General features: G+C 40.2%; 1 protein-coding gene across 2 annotated transcripts in view; it reads left to right on the top strand.

Moving 5' to 3' along the window:
- LOC140155602 (anosmin-1-like) overlaps positions 1 to 19678 on the top strand; it is a 57559-nt gene that overhangs the window by 15358 nt on the left and 22523 nt on the right. For both annotated transcript variants that reach the window (XM_072178516.1, XM_072178515.1), the window contains exon 2: positions 6579 to 6638. In XM_072178516.1, the coding sequence (XP_072034617.1) occupies positions 6579 to 6638 (60 nt within the window). The remainder of the gene's footprint in view (positions 1 to 6578; positions 6639 to 19678) is intronic.

Genomic DNA, 19678 nt, shown 5'->3' with positions numbered 1-19678 from the left:
GCTATAGCTAGCATCTCGGGTCTAGCGGGAGTACTCCCTCTTCTGCTGGTGTTCAGTTGGCTAGCCACACGGTGGCGACACCTCCCTGTCCACCTTCAGATGCCCGTCGTCAGATCTCTTCCTCATCAGAGAGTGAGTCAGAGTCTGAAGGCGAGGGAAAGGAGTCGGAAGATGAAACCAGTAGCGACTCACAGTCTGATGAGACTGTGCAGCTAGCTTCAGGTATCCTTCCCCGCTTCCCGTGAGGAACTCGCTAGCAATGGTCTGCCTCACGGACACCGCTGAGGTGATGAGCCGTGTGGCCCAAGGTTTGGGCCTGGCTTTCTCTCAGGAGGAGTCCGTTCAGGAGGACCAGGGCATCTTTTTCAGTAGGATGCCCAGCTAAGCGGCCCACAAGGGTCGCCCCGCACTTGCATTCCCGGCGGACCTCAAGGGTAGGTTTCGTGGGCTGTCAGGCTCGCTGGAGCTTCGACGCCGCGTGCTTGCACGCTTCCACTGCGTGTTTCGCAGGAGGACTACTGAAACCTACCTCAGGGTCCCTGACATGGATCCAGACGTTGCCAGGCGCCTGCCGCTCGCGGGCAAGGCGCACGGGTCGTTCTCCCCCCAGTGGGAGGAGGAGCTAAAGCTCATCGATAAGCGAGCACGCCGCTTATCAGAGTCTCTAGCGTCGCTACCACGCTTGCCGAGCACATCGGTAGGAAGGTAGGGAACGACCACGGGGCAACGTCGGGAACTCTTCCGCGAGGTTAATCTGTTAGCGGTGCTAACAGCTAACCTCAACGAGAGTTCTATGGGCCTAGCCCATAGGATGTCATCTCGCCGCCGGGAGAATGCCTGTCTGTCCCTCCAGTCAACTTACGGCTCCGACTTTGCTGAAGCAATGAAGAAGTCAGACTCGGTGGGACAGGGGCTACTCTTTGGACAGGCCTTTTATGCTACGGTGGAGGACCGGGCGAAAAAGGCCACCAATGAGAGCACTCTGAAGAAGTCAGAGGCTGCCCTGACCAAGGGGAAGGGCAGTAAGGCGAAGAAGAAGCACAAGAAGAAGAAGTCTTCTAAGCGTTCTTCAGCGCCAGCTCCGGCTTCAGCAGGGACGCGCACCACAGACTACACCCGAGCCGAGGCTACTCCAGCACCTCCCAAAAAATCTGGGAAGCGCAAGAGTAGTGCTGGATCAGTATGGCAAGCCCCTAAGAAGAGCCGTTCTTCTAAGGGTGGCAAACCAGATCGGTCCTGAGGGCACGGCGGTCGACAGTCCATGCCGGCAGGCCTTGGACTTCCACAGGGATTCCCCTGTGGGCGGCCGCTGTGCATTACGCCCAGAGATGGCATGCCATCTCACCGGCGCCTGGGTATTGTCAGTGGTCAGTGGGGGTTACAGACTGGAATTTACCAGCCACCCCTCGTGCGCCTGCACGATTCAGAGGTCCACGGTAGTGCCGCCAGACGGCCCCCAGCGTCGGGCACTACTGTCAGAGGTCACTCAGCTTCTCACGAAGCAAGCGATTGTCCCGGTCTACCCCCCTTTCACCAAGGGGTTTTGGAGCACTTTTTTCTGGCTCCAAAGAAGACCGGCGACTGAGGCCCATTCTGAACCTCAAGCCGTTGAACGAGTTCATCAGGCCCAAGAGGTTCAGAATGGAGACTCTCGCTTCGGTGCTAGCCTGCCCCATCAAGGGTATGTGGGCGGCATCGCTAGATCTCTCGGACGCATATCTGCATGTTCGATCGCACCTCAAGATCAGAGGTTTCTACGCTTCAAGGTACAGGGTCAAACTTACCAGTTTCGATGCCTGCCATTCGCTTGTCCACCTCCCCAGAGTGTTTACACTCCTGGTCAGGGCGGTGGCAGCGTACCTGAAGCGCAGGGGAGTCAACATGTGTTGCTACCTGGACGATTGGTTCATTTACGGACGCACCCCACTGGAGACACAGTGTCTCGTGGAGTTAGTAGTCCGTACGGTGCGGGACCTGGGATTTCTGATCAACGCCAAGAAATCCAATCTGGTCCCGACGCAGACACCACTATTCTTAGGGGCCCAGATCAACCTCAAGGAGGGGATCGCGGCGCCCTCACCCGAGAGGGTGACGAACATGGCGAGGTGTGCCCGACTCTTGGCGAGTCAGAGGGAGCACCCGCTGTGGCATGGATGAAGGTTTTGGGCCTTATGGCCAGTATGGTAGACCTCGTGCACTGCTGCCGCTTTCACATGAGGCCTATACAACTACACCTTCTAGCCTTTTACAGGCCCAGTCGTCACCCAATATCCCTCGCGGTTCGATGTCGGGAGATCGCGCGAGAGAACTCTGGTGGTGGACCCATCAGCCCAATTTGACTCAAGGTGTCAGGTTCCCTGCACCAGCGGTGCGCCACGTAGTGACGACCGACGCAGCGTCAAAACTGGGCTGGGGGCCACATCCACGAGGACTCAGTCTCGGGCCTATGGTCGGCCACGGAGACGGAGTTCCATATCAACCTTCTCGAACTTTGGGCAGTGGAGAGATCTCTCCAGCATTTCGAGAAGGTGATCGTGGGATCTCATATCGTTGTCCAAACGGACAACACAACCGTGGTGGCCTACCTCAACAGACAAGGGGGCACAAGGTCACCACAGTTGTGCCTGCACGCACTACGCCTGATAGGGTGGTGCAAGACCAGGCAGATTACGTTGAGAGCGATGCACATAGCGGGAGTCACCAACATCCTCGCGGACGATCTGTCACGAGGAAAGGTGTCGGGACCTACAGAATGGTCCCTTGCTCCGCAGGTCGCCCAGACGATCTTCGAGGTGATGTACCACCCCCCGAGAGATTTGTTCGCATCTCATCGCAATCATCAGCTGCCGGTGTACTGCTCGAGGGTCGCAGACCCACAGGCATTCGCCGTGGACGCTCTGTCCGTAGACTGGGGAGGAATGACTGCTTACGCTTTCCCCCCGATCTCACTACTCGCAAGGGTGGTGACCAAGATCGGGAGGGAGGATTGCAACGTCATTCTGATAGCACCGTTCTGGCCGAAACACCTGTGGTTTCGACCGATGGTGGATCTACTAGCGGCACAGCCGCGAGTACTCCCCGAGTTACCAAATCTACTCCGGATGCCCGGAGGAGAGGTACCAAGTCTACCACTAGAGCACCTGCAGTTAGCTGCATGGCCCTTATCAGGGAACGTCGGCGGAGGGAGGCTTTTCATCAGAAGCTGCTTCTCTCATCGCCGGGGTAGAGCGAGTCTACCCTCCGTGCACGTATAGTCAGCGTTTGGCTCCCTACTACGCATGGTGCGATGAGAGAAATACATCTCCCACTAGAGCCTCTGTGCCTCTAGTGGCAGATTTTCTGACAGAAAAGTTCAGGTCAGGACTTCAGCAGGCAACGATAGCCAACTATAAGTCAGCCATTCTCTCGATTCATCGGGGATTTGAAGACGGGTCGACTATCAATTCAGATGGGTCCCTAAGTCTTCTTCTCGACGGTATGTTCAACGGCGCCCGCCGAAAGGAAGGTGGTCCCTCCATGGGACCTCAACACAGTCTTGGAGTATATTAAGGGTCCCCTTTTGAGCCCCTGTCAAAAGCGACCCTTCGTCGCCACTCTTAAGGCGCCTTTCTTCTGGCGTTGGCTTCGGGACGGCGCTGCTCAGAGTTGCACGCAGTCTCAAGTCAGCCTCCGTGTTACTAACAACGGAGCGACGCTGTTTCTTCGCCTGGATTTCCTTGCAAAAAATGAGCGAAGTACATTCCGACACTCGCCCCTCTTCCTCCCCAGTATCGGGCAGGGTTCGCCAATAGCCGAAGACAGGTTGTGGTGCCCGGTGAGGGCGCTACAGCACTACCTTGGCCGAACACAAACCTTAAGAGGGGCTCATGACCGCTTATTTATCACTCACGCAGAACCGCACGGTCCAGCCGCTAAACAGACTCTGGCACGGTGGCTGGTCCAGGTGTTGGTGGACTCGGGGCGGCAAAAGACGCCGCCCCAAGGCCCACTCAACCAGATCTATCTCATCTTCGTGGGCCTACCATAGGGGGTCCCCATAGAAGAGATTTGTCAGGCTGTGTCTTGGAAGAACCCGTCGTCCTTTTCCACGGTTTACTACAAAAACGTAAACCAACGACCAGGCGATAAGTTCTCCAGGGCTATTCTGCGGAGATAATATGGTGGTGGGGTATCAGGTGTTTTGCGGACAATCAGAATTCCAACATGGTAAGAACCAGTGTTTCTATTCTTAACCACTGAACTTTCAGTTCAGGGGTTTTTTGTCTGTTCACGTAGTCTCTCTGTTTCCCGGCCGTGAGGGGGGGAAATAGTTTGACCTCGCGATTACCATGCTACCCACTCTCCCGATCCTTATCAGATGCTGGCCAATCTTGTACCTCCATCCGTCGGTTACTTGCTAGATCGATCTTTCAGATGTTGATGCAAGAAGTATCTTAATCAACATCGGAAGCGGTAAGATCGACCGGTGTACTGAGTCTAGTCCCAAACAAAAATGTTTGGTAGACTCATAACCGTGCGATCTTACCTTTCCGATGTTGATTATCCCGACCCCGCCGCCCCCTACAAGTTTGGCGGTAGGGGCTGCCCAAGTCGGATAAGGGGTGATTATCGTGTGGTACGTCACCGAATGGGTGAGTCCACTCGGGGATCGGGGTTTTTGTTATTTATTCATTTATGTGGGACAAAATGACTATTGGTTTTTCCGCATCTCGGGATCGATGCAAGAAGTATCTTAATCAACATCGGAAAGGTAAGATCGCACCGGTTATGAGTCTACCAAACATTTTTGTTTGGGACTAAACTACTTCAACCAGTTTTTGCAAACTTCAATCAGTTTCTGCAAACTTAAAAACTGATTGAAGTTTGCAAAAACCTGATTGAAGTTTTCATGTCCCTCATGGTACACCGTACAATTCATTTTCATATTTAAAATAAAATATAAACACACATTTATTCAACTGTAAGAATGATTTTAATATGGGCACTTTTTGACCAGCACATTAAATTTCTCTAAAAATTATAAAATTACAGTACTTAACTTGGTGCTAAAATACTGTAAATTACTAAATTTAGCCTCACCAGCCTTATGCACATTGTAGGCTTATAAATGTGGACACACAAGAAGCCTGCATGGAAAAGGCCTTCATCAAGTTTTTTTTCCTTTCACAATTTTGTGCCTATATTCTCGCCGAGAATTGAAGACAATCCATGGCCAACCAGTCTCAATTTGCCTCCAAAATGTACATGTAATCTTATGACCCTACAACAGCACAATACGAAAGATAAAATATACCAAAGAAGAGCAGATTCCTAGCATTTCAAGAACGGTCTTGTATTAATTAGCTCAAATCCTGGGCATTGTGACAAAAGCAATCCTGACACTAATGCCCAGATGCTAATACCTAAGTATACTGGATTAGGTATACTAATCATCTTTGCTGTATTCAATTTTGGTTGGCCACATGATTCAGCAAATGCTAGCCAGTTTCTTTCTTTCTTTTCACTAATCCATAATCTTTTTCTATCTGCAATCTGCATGGAATTTGTTAAGAGGTGGCCTAGAAATTTTCTAGATGCATGTTCTAATCTAAGTACATGTAGACATGTACATGTATGTATGATGTAATGACGAAATGCATGATAGAGATTCCCTCTTTTCATTTAAAAAGTTGTACATTTATTGGTCAGTGTATGGAAGAATCATGTTTGGCATCTGAACATGTCACAGAGGGTTTGTGAATGTTAGTGCTGAGCGCACATGTTATTAGCAGAACATGCAGATCACAAAAATAAGCATTCACCTGAAATTTCAGTTTGCCGGACACATGACATAACAATCTGTACACTATGTAGAGCAGCATGCAAAAATGCTCAAGTCCCAACTTTTTGAAATGCATAGATTTTTGAAATGTCAAGCAACCAAGTGCGTTATGATATAATGTTGCAAATTTCAGGATGCAGAGCATCATAATTAGCACGATTAGTGCCTCTGTGCTGGACTTTTCTATTAAACTAAATCCAAGGAGGAAATAATTATTAGGTCATGGATGAAAAATTTGATGGTGAGCTCTCCTGATTCATGAGCAAATTCAGCAGTGGGCTCTGTCATTGGATTTTGATTTTGAATTTGAGTGTTAATGGAAGATATTATGAAACAATTCAAATGAGTAAAAACAATGTTATTGCAAACCATAATTATTGTCGCAAGAGCACTAGACTATCCTGCATGTACATGTAAGTGCAAAGAAAATTTACATCACTGTATGATAATCTTGAATTCTGCTGACAATCTGCACATTTAAGTAATTTAATGGTACATGTCGGAACATTTGTTCTTATTTCTTATTTCTATCATGAATTATTCTTCAATTTTTTATTTAATTTTTAATGACAATTTTCAGTTTTCGCTTTCAAAACATAGTATAAGCACCACCTCGAATGTGATGTACATATGATGTTACATAAAAGTAATCTTCATGTAATGAAGTGCATGTACTTATCATCACTGATCGTATATTGCTATTCTTTTTTGAACCAATGAATTGGCTAACTTTCTTTTTATCTGCCTCTTTTTACAGATACCATACGGAAATTTAACTAAGTCATCTTTATGTTTAGAAGCAAATAACTGTTCTTCGGTAAGTAGCCTCAAGTTCCCATTAAGGCGGGTTAAATGGGAGCAGAATCTAGCAATGTTTGCACTCAAATATTAAGATAAATAAAGCTGCCACACAAGAGGAATGGTATTGGTTCTATTTGTCATCATACCGTAGAATTCCGTCTAGAAGCATATATGCCTCTAAACGAGTTTTTTTTTTAACGAAAGATATGAAAGGCCAATACCCTTCTCAAAAACATTGCAATAGATTGGTCTTACAAATATACATGTTTGTACAGCCGCCTTTATCAGTAATATAGTTGTTCAAACTCCAAATAATGTTTTTGTTGAGAGTGTCTGCCTCTTATCTCTTGTGTCAAAAAAACCTCGTTTAGAGGCATATATATGCTTGTAGACGGAATTTTACGGTATTGTGACATCAAAATCGATCATTGCCCGGTCAACTGGTTCATGCTATGTCACTATCTGTGTTCGGAACTACAATCAGAATGATCACAACACAAAGCCAATTGGTTGCGTATGACATTCACTACGACAGCGAATAAAAGAGATCCCAAGGCTTGACATAATTAGGGGTGTCATTTCCACCCATGTGCATGATTTTTCTTGTGTGGTGAAAAATGCCCAAAGTTTTTTGATATTTTTGTGGCAAGACCTATATGAAAATATATATGTGATTAATTGGCTGTCCAGAATCTATAATATCAATGTATTAATAATAAATTTGGAAAGATATGGTTCCTGCTATCTCACTCACCTTACGGAAACTATGAGCATGTCATCACTTACATGTATGCTGGTTTCTTTCTGCCGCTTGTCGCTCAGCAGCGTGACACTTCATCAGGCCGCTTGTACTTTTCTGCAAACGGAGCGGCACACCATTTTGGGCAAAGTGGTGGAGTGATCGATACATCGGCTTGCCACTGGTCACCACAGCGTTTCTGGTGCGAATGCGCAGTGAAGCAAAATCACTGTCAGAGCGGCAAAGCAGCAAGCGGCAGGAAAGTATGAAACTAGCAGCACTCCCATAGTAAGAGAATAATTTATCACTCCAAAAATTATCCGATCAGGATTGCCAAACTCGGCCCAAAATTTATGTTGTAAAGCATTTGGGGTATTTTGTTTATTTTTATACTCATTATACTGCCATTATAAATAGCTGATTGTATGTTTGTTTGTTTGTTTGTTTATTTATTTGTTTGTATGTTTGTTTCTTTATTTGTTTCCTATTATTAATAGGATTTTTTGATACACAACTGGATCACCCCACTTTTCTAAAAAAAAAGGTTGAGATTTTTATACCATCGGAAACCTGGCTACAAATAGTTTCTTGCAGATATACAATGTATTCGCTAATTTTTGCTTGGGAAAAATATTGTCAAATCTGTTCTTGCGATGTTCTGTTTAACAAAATTACAACACAGTAGCCTATGGAGCCTATGTAATACACAAAATCATGCATAATTCACAATCAAAGCAAAATCAGAATAACTGAAAGCTTGTTTCATTGAGATTTATTGAAACATACCATAAAAATAGAATGCTACAAATTGCTAGAATCACAAAATACTAGATTCATTATTAACTTTTAAAAAACTACTTTAAAAATGACTTATTTCAATACTTTGAAGTTGAAACTATTTACTTACTTATTTCACTAAGACACTTTGACTTAGATTTATATTAAGGTTTTAACCTTCAATTGTTAGGTCCCTGCAACAACCAGTAAAACGTTGCTGTAGTGTATTGCTATTTAAGTGGAATTTCTAATACATTTACTCTCTGATAATTCTTGAAACAAAATTAATGGAACCCTGGATGATTGAAGATCTAAATGCCACCGATTGACACATATAATTCAGCATGTTTGCATATAGAAATGAATACAAACGACATAAATATGCTGGTACTAGATGTAAAATGAAATACATTGTAGCCCTAGAAGTGTGTTGCAATATCCATAAGGTTTTAGCGCTGTTTATGTGATTTCATTTTACGTTTAATATAATTTGTTACGTTTACATACGTGTATGTGTTTTCCATCTCATGATGACAAAGTACATTTATTGTAATTACAGCATTCATTATTGCATTCTGCATGTAAGGAATTGTCCTTCTGATATCAAATAATTCGGATTTTTTTTTAAATTTGCGATATAATACAAATTTTATGGCAAAATATTAAAAATTGATTTTTTAAATTTTTTTGATATTTAACAGTCCTCAAAGTGCCAAAATCTGAAAATATGTGACATTTTACCCCTAAAAACGTTTAAGTAATCAAGAATCTTGACTGTTTTCACCCCTAAATATTTTTTTCACACATTTGTCCGGCAAACGTAAGTCAAAGCTTGAACGCTGTCTTAAGGTGTATAGCTGGGAGAAGAGCCGACCATCAATTGAAAATTTTGACCTTTCGTATGGAAGATATACATTTTTTTACCAAAAGCACCTAAAAATTGTAGGTCTTTTGGGGATATGAAATTTGATGAGCACAATGCACATATTTATTAATGAGTTAAAGAGGAACACAATGTTTTTGCATTGTCTTTTTTAAAGACAGTTCTTGTTAAAACTCAGTGCGAGACCAATGTTTTCAGAATAGTCTTCCTGAGTATGCAGAGTGGTGAAAAAGGTAGGCCTATACATGTAGGTAAGCACCGGAGAAAATGGGATTATGGTATTCACAGCCGCAATTGCTGGTGTGTTTTTTTGGTGCAATTGCGTTTGATTTTTTTATTTTTTTTTATTAGTTTTCCTCAGTGAAAAAGAAAAACTGATGTGAAAAAGGAAACTTAAAAATCTGGAAAAATGTATTTGTGCATTTAATTATCCTGCTTCACATTTAATTTTAGAAACCATATTCAAGTAAATTATGTGCTGTATAATCACTCAGAATATTCTAACTTTACATTGGTCACTCATACTTCCATGCATTTTCAACAAGGCAATGATTTAATTAAAAATATCCACTAGGGAATTTTCTAGAGTTTGGAACACCCACAGATCCTGGAAAGATCCAGGATCTGTGACTGGTTCTTTCCAGGATCGGTGGTGTACCAAATTTCCCCCTTCAAAAACTGCCGAAATTTGGCAAATGTACTGTCATGCACCAGTTCTTGTGACTTTTTGTAAGAATGAAAAAAATATCTTATTTTCGCTTTGCCACACTAGACTCAGAGTGAAGTGAACACTGTCCTTATATAATTGGATTAAAATAAACTGGACCATCCCCCTAGATTCAACCAAATAGTTTACATGTAACAAGCAATTATTACACATGATAACCACCATAGAGTAGTTACTATTTTAGTTATGGTTTGTATTCAGTTATTGCATGTGTGCATGCGTGTGTGATCTCGTTTTTTGGCTTTTTTATTCACCAAATGGGAATCCCAAAGTAGCTAATTTTGCAAATGGGTGTAACCACCATAATGGTTGTCCAAAGCCATGGGTCTTTTGTGCGGACAAAAAGGTTTTTGGTTGGCTTTGTGCTATTCAACTCGTGTGTATCCAGTTGAGAAATACGCAACAATCAGGCCAGAGCCGAGGTAGAAATAGGCAAGCATGTTGCGGTTTGAGAGTAAGACCGACGAAGCATGAAGTTCAAAGTTTCATTCACAATATTCAAAGTGTCTGACTTGCTATAAAGTGGTCATTTTCACGAGGTGTTTATTTTCAGGTTTTTTGGAGGTTAGATCAGGAATTTTATAACATGTGAATATGAAATTTTATCATATAATAACATTGTTAAGGCACAAATTTTATGAAAATAAATTTACGCAAAATGGCCCCTTCGTCAGAAATTGCGAAAAAATCTTCATGAAAAAATAACCACTTCGCCTATGCAACAGTTTGCTTGCTTTATTAATTGAGCCACCTCGATACACATCTGCTAGCGAGCCTCAACTTAGAAGGAAACTAATTCAGTAGCCCTATACCATTAGGGTGCTTATTTCTTTTGAGAAAGGACTCTGTCATTTCATTAATTTCAATACATTTTGTAAAAAGAATGTACCTTCATTTTACAATCACGAATAGCCCAGACTATATTAAATGGTCTATGCCCAAATTCAAGGCACAAACTATTTGTGGTTTTGAGTGTGTATAAAAGATGATGATGAATTCGTAATATTTGGAACCATTAGTAGAATACTAAAACTTACAAAATCAGTGAACCTTTAAAGGTCATGATTTGAAAAGAACTTCCATTATTTCTACAACAGATTTCTGTGTAATCTGTCGATAAGTAATGTGGTCTATTTCAATGGAGTGCATTTTTTTCTCTTTTCAAAGTCCCTATTTAATTTTTAAGGTATAATTGGGTTGAAGAGCACATAACCCTAAAACACAACAAATGACCCTGGTGCTGACCAATTACAGCATATAAAAGATGTACTCCATATCAGCTGTAACAAGAAATGTCTTTAAAAAAAGCAAACATCATGGATGAAGTTCATGTTTCATAATATTTACATTGACAAGTACTTGGAATGCTAGTAATTGTTGTGTGTGGCACATGTATAACTAAACAAGTGTAATTTGAAGGCTGTTGTATACCCCATTTTCGCAGCATTGCATGATGCTGCAGTGTTCATTCCCAGTTTCTTTCCATCACACCATCCCACAATGAAACTGAAATATGGGGGGGGGGGGGGCTACTCCATGTGATGATGTATCACTCCCGTTAAGAAGGTGTTCCTGTAGGCCCCAGCATGATAGCTCATGTTCGGGAAGGTCACCGATAACCCAACTTTGATTCCCGATAGCCAATCTGAAGCAAACAGCGCTGCGATATCGCAAAGCAAAGTGAAGAAGTTTAACAAATTTCAACTTCTTTGCTTTGCTATGCAATGAGAACTTCGGTAATTCCTTTTTACACAAAATTAGGGTTAGGGTTAAGATTATTCTTAAGGTTAGGCTTAGGATTAGCAGACATTAAATATTTATATGAAGTATTGACCAGAACTTCACACTCACAGAGGTATCTCAAAATGGCTGCGATGAAACTTGAATGCAGTATGTACATCATGCTTAAGAGTTTAGGAAAAAGTGCTTTAATTTGATTATAAGGGACATGGAACCAAATGCATAAGATGTTACATGTAGATGTGCCACAATTTCGGCCAAAACTTTTTGGTAACCTTGTGGTAAGCTAATCCCCTAAAAGAAGTCACCCGCTTGTAGTTGCTTGGTTGCAGTAACCTGTCCATCCTTCACATCAGGTGATGTACACATGTGGCCCTTTATGTACCTTGTCTGGTCGGATTCTTCTCAAAAGGTTGAGCACACTAACTAATCAGTTGAGCTATTTGCAATTGCCTGTAAGCTTTCAACCAAATGGTTCATGTGCTAAAGTATAGGTAGTTTAAGTGTTGCTTTTAAGATGTTGCCTCATAACTAAGTAAACAGGTGAAATAGACAAGTAGTTTACTCTTGAGCCTGTTGAAACTCCTCAACAAACTTTCTCCAGTGTTTACTCAGCACAATACAAGGTGCAAAATGCATAGATCTACCTTGGATCGGATTATGCACTTGCACATCTAAGCACTTACACATATATTATCCAATAGATTTTAAATAGGACCCTCATTTTGATCCTGCGCTGCTATATAATTACATCACCTATAATTTGACACCTTTTAGGTAGTATAGATGCACACCTGTTTTTACAATGAGTTTTCTCATGCATCTCAGTTTTGTTCTCATTCAAATTTGTATCATTGTAAAATTAATCAAAAGTTGCCAGCTTAATGTACCTTCTGAAAATTAAAAATTATGCAACCGGGAATTTTACCTGTTAACTAGTTTACAAAAAATTGAAAGGAATGGTTGCACTCCTGAAAAAACTGCAACTCGTGATCACAAGATCCCAGGTTCGAACCCTAGTAGTGTAACTGAGTTGAGCACATTTAATATCAGGCTCTGGGATCATATAATCCTCGAAATTTGTGATTATGCTTTGCAGTTATAAAAGGACTGTAACCATGCCTTTTCAATTTTCTTGAAAATAGTTTTAAGGTAATTTGCTCAGGTAATTTTTGAAAACAATTTTTGAATCAGGGTATGTCAGGGGTAATGTAGCCTCTCAGTATTAAATAGAGCGTGTAATAAGCTCAATGTTAACTTCAAATGGGATATGATAATGATTGATTGTATTCATTCCTGTCTGGCCTAGTTATCAGTTGGTACAAATTTTGACCTATATTTTAAACACATTCACTTGAATGATTCAGTGGATTCAGATGAAGTTACCATAGATTCCACCTAATTAACACCGGGGTGCTTCATTTTAAATCAGTCATTTTTGAAGGACTCTTATTAAAATCATTATAAATAGGAATTTACATGCATGCATAAACATTCAAAAATACAGTTGGATTTGTGTATCTGAAGTAAAAATCATCGTAATCGTACTGGAAAGTTGAAATGTGGGAAGTGATTTGAAAGATTCATGTATTTGATGAGTACACGTACATTGAATAGGGCACTTAGACAGTTGCCAGGACTTTTGTCCTGGCTTTTGTCACTTAAAAGGTTATGTAGGGGTACTTCAATTAGGGTATATGATTGCTAATTAGGTTGAATACATTACCTGATTTAAGTATGAACATAACTGCCTGTCTAGCTCGGAATCAGATATTTAAAAAACAAATGCACTGTCAATCTCGGCCATCAAGTTCTGTCCTAAAAGGTATGGACTAGAATCTAAAGATTTTATTTCAGTCTTGGTTCAAATACCAAATTTATACAAACATGACAAGTGTTTGTATTCATGTTCATTCGACCAGAGATTCTACTAATTAAAAAAAAATTACATGTAGAATCTTAATTAATCGCTTGGTTAAGGTCATGTTAGGTCAGTGCTTACAAGTTGGTTATTTAATTCACTCATTTTGCTTGCTCAGACCCTCCAATATAATTTGATTGAGGGTCACATTTTCCTTGCAATAATGTTTGTAAAATGGTTGCAGTATGGCTAGGCTAGGTTAACTAAAATTAAAAGTACATTGTATGCAAGACATGTTTTCAACAAGTGTGGCAAGGATCCAAATAATATGAATAAGCTTAATTATTAAACAGAATTACATAAATTTGCCATTTCTTGAGGGGGTGGGGTTAGCATTTCGTAACTTTTGCTCTATGCAATATAGGGCATAATATTTTACTGATTTAATTTAAAACTTAAATATCTATTGATTTAATTATAAAATAATTGTTCATGATTCATCTTGAGCAATCTGTCAGTTGCTTCAGCATGCAATTTATTTTGTCTCTATTAGCAGTTTGAAGGCTTTTCTTCAATGTAACTAAATTTTCAGGGATTCCTCTCATTATCAATTGATGCGATTAAATATGTACAATCTAAATACCTTGGCAGAATAAAACTGACCTTTCTGTATTGCATTTACATTTAAATCCTTGTAGTTAATGGTTGATCCACAAAGCGTAAGAATGTCCGAACAAAATGGATAACCTTTTATCTGAGAAAAGTGAGAAAACCACTCGTACTAAAAGAAAATGATGCTAATTCCATGAATTTCTTTGCCTCTGTTACATTCTTTTTGTTTCACAAATTTGCAGTGGTTGTGCTTTCATATAGCCCTTATCTGAGTAAGGGGGTTCTAATTTAATTGGCATTTTGTAATTAAATTGGGACCTAAGGTCTAGACAGCCTTTCCATATGTGTCTATGTTAGGTTCCTATAGGATATTGTTACCTTTGCCGAGTACCCAGGTCAGTGGTCAGGTATAGGTAGTATTCGCATGGTGTACACAAATTCAGATTGATCTAAATCTGCAGTAGTCTTGCAGTACCCATACTCTACTTCATCTCAGAGACTGATACTGTTCAATATGTGAAAAGCATACAGTCTTTAGGGGCGCACCATTAGAATTCTAGGGGGAGAGGTTGAAGTTTTTTGAAGCAAAAACTCTTTGCCCACTATTGCTGAACATGATCAAAATACAATTTACCTTACAATAAATGATGTATTTAAAAAAAATGCATATAGTACTAATAGGCCATATGCTTTCATCTTCAGTAGACAGCTAAAAACCTCCATCTTGTCTGTGCAGTCAAAGTATCCCATATAATTTCTCAACTTCAAATGCATCAGTGCTTGCAGGGGGTGCTTTTGTGTGGGCGGGGAGGGAGGGTTATGTGTGTATGAAGGGTGTGTGTACACTGTACAGGTGTAGGAGTCTTGGTTTGGGTGTAGTATGAATTTGTTGGGATGTGCGAACATATTATTATTAAGACAACCAAAAATAAAAAATGAAGGCAGTAAAAAAATCAATTTGCTGCTGAAAAAAATCCACCAGACGCAAACTTCCATGCCTGTCCTTAAAAATGTTACGCCCCATATGCGGAGAACCAATTTATAATTTGGTTCACCTCAAGTTTGGTAGTGATGTCAATGCTTCTTCGCGGTTGCTCATGTATGCGTGCGTGCACACTTAGGGCGTTTAATTTTACGCGCACGATTTGATACTACGGCACAAGATATACGCACATACGTCACTACCAAACTTGAGATGAACCAAATTATATAGCTATAGTATTAGGTGTGTGTGTACATAGGTTTCAACCGGGGGTTCAAAAAAGCTTAAAATTACTGAAAAGTAGAAAATTTTGCTCCTTTTTTTTTGTATTTTTCGCATTTCAAATATTTCATAAGCAGCTACCATGAAATTAGTAAAACTTGAATTTAACCAATCTCAATTTCAGCAGCCTAGATTAATCCAGATTTGAATGAGGCGTGTAGATGGACACATTATCGGGTTGTGTGGACTTGTAGCAGCATTCACTCACTCAGCTAAAGGAATTCATGTTTGTAGTTAGCGGTAGATGCTGTCAGTAGAAAAAGTGCAGGGAGTGTTGAAGGGGGAGAGGCACCAAAGGTCTTAAGGGGTCATTGCTGGGGATTTTGTTCCTTGTCAGGGTAGGGTTCACTATAAATGCTGTAAAAATAATTTGCAAATGGGCACTAGGTCTTTAACAAATTTGTACAATGTAGGCCCTTCACTCATCTTCATAGAAAATGATCATTATTCCAGGCCTGAACTGCATGTACAAAGGTTGTCCTTTTGATACAAAACATCAAAAACTAATTAGTACAAAGCATTAGTAAAATTAGTTATTTTTAAAAATGTATGAATTTTGGAATCTTATGAAAGAAGGGTTTTAATCAAGTAGGCCTACTAGCATAGTAATTGATTTGATTATTGTGTTCAAACTTTTCAAATGTACAGTTAAATACTGAATATGGGTTTGGGACGGACCATTTAACTTGGGTGGCAGTTGAGGTCAGGGAAAAGTGGTGTTTTTCAGCTGCAAATTTGTTTTTATTTACACTAGGTATTGATCAGGTGTTAAATTGTTTTTTAATTTTCCTGCATTATTGTATACACAGTTAGGTGGGTCAAGTTGGTTTTTCAGTGATAGTGGCAATTTTTTTGGTGCTCACAGACTAGAGTGGGTGAAGGTTTCTTTTTCATTTTGAAAAACTCCCCACCCTCGGAGGGCAAATGCTGCATGCATCCCTTTAAGGTTGCTCATACTTCAACTTTGATTTTGTTTTCTAATTATGTAATTCTCTTTTCCCAATGTTTCCAATAAAATAAATACCACATTTTCAAGATAATACTTCCCATTTCATTCTTTCTGCAAAATCTATCCAGAGTTTTCCCCTTTTCTTCTCCATGATAAGCCGGAAACGATTCTATTTTAGTGCGAGCGATATTGACTTTATTACCTTGGTTTCGGCATTGTTGGTGGAATGAAGTTGACTTTTTTTCGTGACTGAGATGATTGGGCAGGCAGTGATGGATATTTGGCCTGTAGGCAAACGGCATTGTTACAGTAGCATGCATTGTTCCCAGTACTTTGCTGACACCATTTGCACTCTCCCTTTTTCAAAGCACAGCAGGATTCAATATCTGCAACTATATATTTGTACATGAAGGTCAATATCAGGGCTAATTAAAAGAGTGGAGAGTTGAAATATCAGATAACTTATTCACTTTCCTGTTTTCATCAGGACAATGGCTTATCTTGCAATGGCATTGTCAAAGGCCATGGTCAGGTCTTTTGTATAGGGCCTAATGATTAAAGGGGCTTGCACAGATTTCAGGGTGCATGATTTTTAGAATGGCCATATTTTGACATGGTGTGATACATTCCTAATTTGACGTGAAATAGCAAATAAAAGTTACAGTGAGCAAGTTTTTTTAACAAAATAGCAGTTATGAAAATGATCAGGAGATCATTTTTCATCAGCTATACGCATACATTTAAGGTATTTTAGTCGGTGATAAGGTTTTGGTCACATCTGTGATAGGGTTTGGGCTGTGATAGAGTTTATGTTGATACTGTTGTTACAAAATCAATATGCTTGAGAATATTCTTGATACTGTGTTGTTACAAAGTCAGTGTGCTCCAGATATGTCCCCACTTTGCTAGATACAAATTCATACTCCCATATTTCCCAAACCAAACCAAGTCCCGTTCTTCTTTGCAAGAGCACTGAGGTGTAAACCCCTGTCTAATAAAGCATTTGGCCCCTTTTATAGAGGTTGTAGAATGTAGATCCATTCTATCATAGTAAAAAATCTGTTTTAAACAGGGAAAGTCCCCGATTACAGATGTAGGCGCTTAGATTAATTAGATTATGCGCGGTATAAATTGTATATATATGTATGTATCCCCTGTAATGTCCCCATATGATACAATTTACAAATGCACCCCCCACACACACACACACATGTAGCACTTCCGGACCAGTTCCTGTTTTAGTTGCCGACACGCACGCAACCTGCCTGCTACCTGTTCATTGCCACCGTTTGACTCATTCATTTTCCGTTAAAATTGAATGGGTTTTCAATTATGGGGCCCTATTGTAACTGAGTAGGTGGAATTAACAATAGACAGGCTGTTCTGTCTCGGGCTGGTTGGCAAGCTAGCTCGGTGAGTGCTTATTGCTATGCCATATCTATCTATCTATGCCAAACCGGTGACAATGGATGACAATAAGGACGTTACAGAAGATAAGATTTACTTTGAATGTTTGGCTTGTTGCTATAGAAAAATACTTCGGAAATCTGCCCAATAAAACAATCTGTCGCAATGGCAGTGAGGTTTACTGTAACAATATTTGGAATGTGTACTGAACAGTACAATAAACCAGCGGAATCATTTATCAGGTTGATGTCAGCTTTGTTCGACTAAATAGTAAATTTTACCTGAAAAGTGGTGAAAAGGATTTTTTTAAATTTAAATTGACAATATACCAGCTTCGAACTACTTTCAAATTCAATGTAGCCTTTAGCTACAAGTGACATGGATTCAGATAAAAAAAGACCAAATTGCTAAAATGTTAGTACAAAATGGGACAGTAAATGTCGAAATATATTAGTGAAAATTAACCCTTAATTGTTAAAAATGTTGACGACACTGTGTTAAAATTTGACCCTTTTTCAGCATTTTTGTTAAATTCAAATGGGTAGCATTTTTGTATTCCAGTGACCCTGGGGGTCGCGCCAATGTTATATGAGATTAATAGATACACTACAGTGAGGCTAAAAACAATACTTTTATTAAATTCAAATAACGGTATGTGTACCTGCTATGTATCGTTATGTTAAAGCTCAACTTTGCTGGAGATGTAGTATGAAACCAGTTTACTATAAATGTGAAAAGATTCTCCTAATGTAATCATGTCATTGAGACCATTATAACGCTAGATGGGCTAAGTGAATACGCTGCAAGAGGTTATTGTTGATGGTACCAGTTTACTGGGCATGTATGAGAATGTATAGAATGAACACCCTAGTGAGTTCTGAAAGAGATAATTGCAAGTAAATTACATCTCCTCCGTTGCCTATCTTCTCTGATTGCTACCACGCCGAGAGCATGAAACATGGTGAGCTAAAGTACAACGACACTGTGCTCGCACAATGTTATCCTCAATAGGATGGTCGTTTGTTGTAACGGCTGTTGTCGTTTATTTACACGAGGAGCCTCATCTGCCCTTAGGAGCTGTTCTTATTAGCGGATCGTTTCAAGAGCCAATTTACACCAATCATGTTCTTTTTTGGTATAAATACTTCAATTTGGTATATTTTAAACAAGTGACGAGAAGCATTGAATTTGATTATTGAATTTTAGACATTTCTCGTTATTGTTAATGATGTTATTTACTAGATTGCTGCTGTTGTTAATGTTTTAAACTCATCTTCGTATATCACTCATTTGTTCATCGCACACAATATTAAAACACATTTTACATTAAGAGAGAGGGGAAATGGAATTGTATTATCTGGAGACAGACTTGGTGATCTCATCCATAACCAATATACGGGCCTAGGCCCCACATCCCCCATAGAGAAAAGTGCTAGATTTTGTTAATTCTTTCTTTAAACACTCTATATTGTTGTGTTTTTAGAAAAAATTCAACTACGTATACATCCCATGTTTGCATTTTGCTTCTTGGTATTGAACAATTCATTTGATTGTCATCAATAGGTACTTTGGAATTGGGAGTTTACAACATTTCTTTTTCTTCAAGTGATGCTTAATTATTTGACATTATTGTGACATTACTTGATGAAATAAGGTAGTGTGATGACTAAAACCAGAAATTACATTTGAGTTGTGTATGAAGTATGCAAAATGTAAAAATCTTATTTTCCCTATGGGGGATGTGACAGTGGGACCATCAGCAAAATGCTTACAGAACTCAGTGGTAACTGATTTGTGCCTTTTAGAATGCTGACACATTTTGGCAACCAAAAAAAATGATCTTAGAAATCACCAAAAAAAAAAAAAAACCCATTCCCCAATGTCTTAAAACCTAGGTTAGTCTTGTAGGTGAGGTTTTTTTTGCGTTACCTTAGATTTGTTTCATTTTGAAGAAACAAGTGAAGATGATCAGGCTTACACATTGTACACTGAAACTTGCAAGGATAGAAACACTCAAACATTACAAACTACATAGAGCTCAAGATCAAATGATGCTTTATTGTTAAAATATAAATATGCAGGGGACAGAAGAACCAC

The sequence above is a fragment of the Amphiura filiformis genome, chromosome 6 (assembly GCF_039555335.1).
Source record: "Amphiura filiformis chromosome 6, Afil_fr2py, whole genome shotgun sequence".
Classification (NCBI taxonomy): domain Eukaryota; kingdom Metazoa; phylum Echinodermata; class Ophiuroidea; order Amphilepidida; family Amphiuridae; genus Amphiura; species Amphiura filiformis.
The sequence above is the reverse complement of the archived record's forward strand: the minus strand, read 5'-3'. Positions and strand labels throughout refer to the sequence as shown.